At 42.0% G+C, this 3,225-nt stretch overlaps 1 protein-coding gene across 1 annotated transcript in view; it reads left to right on the top strand.

The window, feature by feature from the left end:
* The first annotated feature begins 1,619 nt into the window (after positions 1-1,619).
* LOC102494982 (hypothetical protein) overlaps positions 1,620-3,225 on the top strand; it is a 5,950-nt gene continuing 4,344 nt past the window's right edge. Inside the window, exon 1 of the mRNA XM_027776672.1 lies at positions 1,620-1,679. Within this exon, the coding sequence (XP_027632473.1) occupies positions 1,620-1,679 (60 nt within the window). The remainder of the gene's footprint in view (positions 1,680-3,225) is intronic.

Here is a 3,225-nt window from a genome sequence, read left to right as displayed (position 1 = left end):
TCCCCAGAGAGACAGAAAGCAAGCAATTACTCCCGAGGGAATAGCTGCTTTGCAATTCCTTCTCCTCCATTCTCAGTTTTGGGCATGCGTGCACATGTGCCCAGTGTGAGTTTTTCTTTCTTTTTTCTTTTAGAGGTTTTCACTATAGGGCACGTGCGTTCGCCAGACAGACAGAGAGAGACAGAGAGACAGAAAGTGAGAAAGCACTCCCCAGGGGAGGTGGCCACGCCGCAATCCCTTTTCCTCCGTTCTCTTCTCGGGATCTTGGGCACGCACGCACACACGCCTGGCGTGAGTTTTAAGCCACCGGATCCGGGACGCGAACTGCGGTCGACTACGTGGGAGTCCAGCGACATAGCCATTATGCTAACTGCTCCCTCCCAGTTAAACTCCTTCCCAGTGTGAGTTTTAAGCTGCTGGGTCCAGGAGTCAAACTGTGGTCAACCACATGGGAGTCTAGCACCTTAACCACTATGTCACCTGCTGGCCCCATTGAAATTTCATTTAATATTAATGAGATTTTGTCAGTTTTCTTAGAGCTTGTTTTGTTTTGTTTTGTTTTTATAAAAAGTACATTTGCAAATACAAAGATTCAAAAGAGAAAGGAATTGGGGCTAGAAGGTGGCATAGTGGTTAAGGCTCTGGATTCCCACACATCTGTTCAAGTCCTAGACCTGGCGGCCTGAAAATCCACGAAGTGGGACCAGCAGGTTGTGTGGTGGTTGAGGCACTGAACTCCTACATGACTGACTACAGTTCGAGTCCCACACTCAGTGGCCTGAAAATCACAACAAATATATAGATAAATAAATAAATGTAAAAAAAAAATCAACCAGGAATGTGTGCATGCTAGCCCAGAATATCCTGAGAGGAGAATGGAAGAGATTGTGGTTTGGCCATCCCCCCAGGGAGTGACTTCTCACTTTCCTTCTCTCTCTCTCTGTCTCTCTGTCGCTTTCTCTCTCTGCCTCCCCCCCATCCCCCCCAATCCCTTTCGTGAGTGCATGCACCCTATGGCAAAAACAGTTTTTATTTATTTATTTATTTATTGGAGGTTTTTGCTATAGGACGTGTGTGCTCACCAGAGAGACAGACAGAAAACAAGAAATCACCTTCCGGGGGGATGGCCATGCCGCAATCCCTTCTCCTCCATTCAGCTCTCGGGATCTTGGGCACTCACGCACATGTGCTCAGCGTGAGTTTAAGCCACTGGGTCCGAGACTCGAACCACAGTCAACTACATGGGAGTTCAGCGACATAGCCATTACGTTAACTGCTGGTCCCCAAAAACATTTTTTTAAAAAGTGAATTTATTGGCCTTTCAAAGTTAGCACAAAATCAGGGGGAGACCTTGGAGCATACAACCAAATGCCTCAGCAGCAGGACCTGAGAAAAGTGATGAATTTTGTTTTAATTGAGGAAACAAGTTTCAGGTTTTCTTTAACCTGAAATAAAAGGTATGTTAAGTAAGTTGTTTGAAAGAGCTCACATTGTTCCAAGGGAACAGAGGACAGTCTAGGAGAAGTGGAAGAAGGGACAGAATTGGGTTAAAGTGGAAGATACCTGGAGCAGTCTATTGTTGGGATAGTGGTTCCTTCTTGGTGTCAGCAAGGTGTGTGATGTGTCCGGCCTTGCAGGGTGCTGCTGCTGCAAGTTTTGATCATGAGAAGATTATATCTGTGAGGGTCAGCCCTGCAGATAATAGAAAGTTACCGGCAAGCAGACTGTCAGCAACTGCCCCCCCCCTTTTAAGGGTGGGTGCTCAATGAGAAGGACTTGGGTTCCCATTTTTCCTTTCTGTAATGTCTTCGGTCTTAATTTAGCATAGCTACATCTTCCTGGATAAATTTTATCTTTACAGTCCTAATTTGACTTGTTGTGTAGAACTCTTCTTATTCTAGATTACATTTCCAAATTTATCTCATGTTCTTGTTCCCCAGGCCTGAATATCAAATGTCATAGCTTTGCTCCCTATAGCCTTTGTTTTTCCTCTTTGTCTTCCTGTTCCTGCTCCCACCCAACCTCCAAATGCCAGGTAAAATCTTTCTCTTCTTTCACAAACCAGCTCAAATCTTCCTTCTTCCAAGTAAACCCCTGTTTTCTCCTAGACTGAAATTTTCTCAGTCCTGGGATTTAGAAAAAAACCATTGTTTAATGATAAACACACACACACATTATTTCCCCTCCATCAGAACTTGTTGAAAAGTAGATATTTTTTCCATTTTACCTCCACGCAATTGTGAATTTGTAGAATGGAAGCACCACAGATTCCTGTTATTTGAACATAATGCTGTGAATTAATGCACTCAGTGCATTAAACGTGGATGAGGAATTCAGGTTTTCTTTCTTTCTTTTTTTTTTTTATTATCATAATCTTCTTTATATTACATTGGATTACATATAACTTTACATTGACTTCCATTGCTTTTTCAAAAGGGAATGCCATGCATGTCAGTCAATACAGAGACATCAATCTCCCCGCTTTATCATTCAATGTCTTTTCCATGCATTTCCCAATAATTATTATTATTATAATTTTTTAAAACAGTCAATCACTATTTCTCATTTTGCTTGTTAAAAGACTTCACCCATCATGAAATACTTCCCAGACCAGTCCAGTTGAGAATACTATACACGTCATCTTCAACAGATAATAAACCATATCTGTTTCTCACTAACATCCCCTCTATTGTTCACTTGCTATCTTTCTCTATCCTCTTCTCTTTTTTTTTATAGTTTATTTTTTATTATAATTTTTTTTTCCCATCGCAACACACAAATGAATTTTCCATCCAATATATACTGTGCGTTGGCTCAATCAAGCACGTCAACATATATGTTCTCAGCAAATAATTTCCCAATTCTTGTGTCCTGCATACCTTGCCTTTTGTTTTACCATCCTAGATTCCCCATCCCCCTCCCTCTGTTATGACCCATCCTCCTCCCACATTGTCCCTGTCATCCCCGATTGCCCTCCGTGCCTCACCCCTCCCCAAATGATCTGTCAGTGATCTTAATTAGTCTAAGTCTCTCCAATAGTTATCACAGCTGACACATGCCTCTACATGAACTCAAGTCTGACTTTAGGCCTAAACCCCATTGGGTAAAAAGAGCATACTATAAAGTAGAACCCAACTGGGCCCATACCGCTCACTGCAGCCATCAAATATCCAATTTTTTTTTTTAAATGGTACGAATAGTTTTACCGTTTTTTTTGTTGTTGTT

Source organism: Tupaia chinensis, unplaced genomic scaffold, assembly GCF_000334495.1.
Source record: "Tupaia chinensis unplaced genomic scaffold, TupChi_1.0 Scaffold000706_1, whole genome shotgun sequence".
NCBI lineage: Eukaryota > Metazoa > Chordata > Mammalia > Scandentia > Tupaiidae > Tupaia > Tupaia belangeri.
The sequence above is the reverse complement of the archived record's forward strand: the minus strand, read 5'-3'. Positions and strand labels throughout refer to the sequence as shown.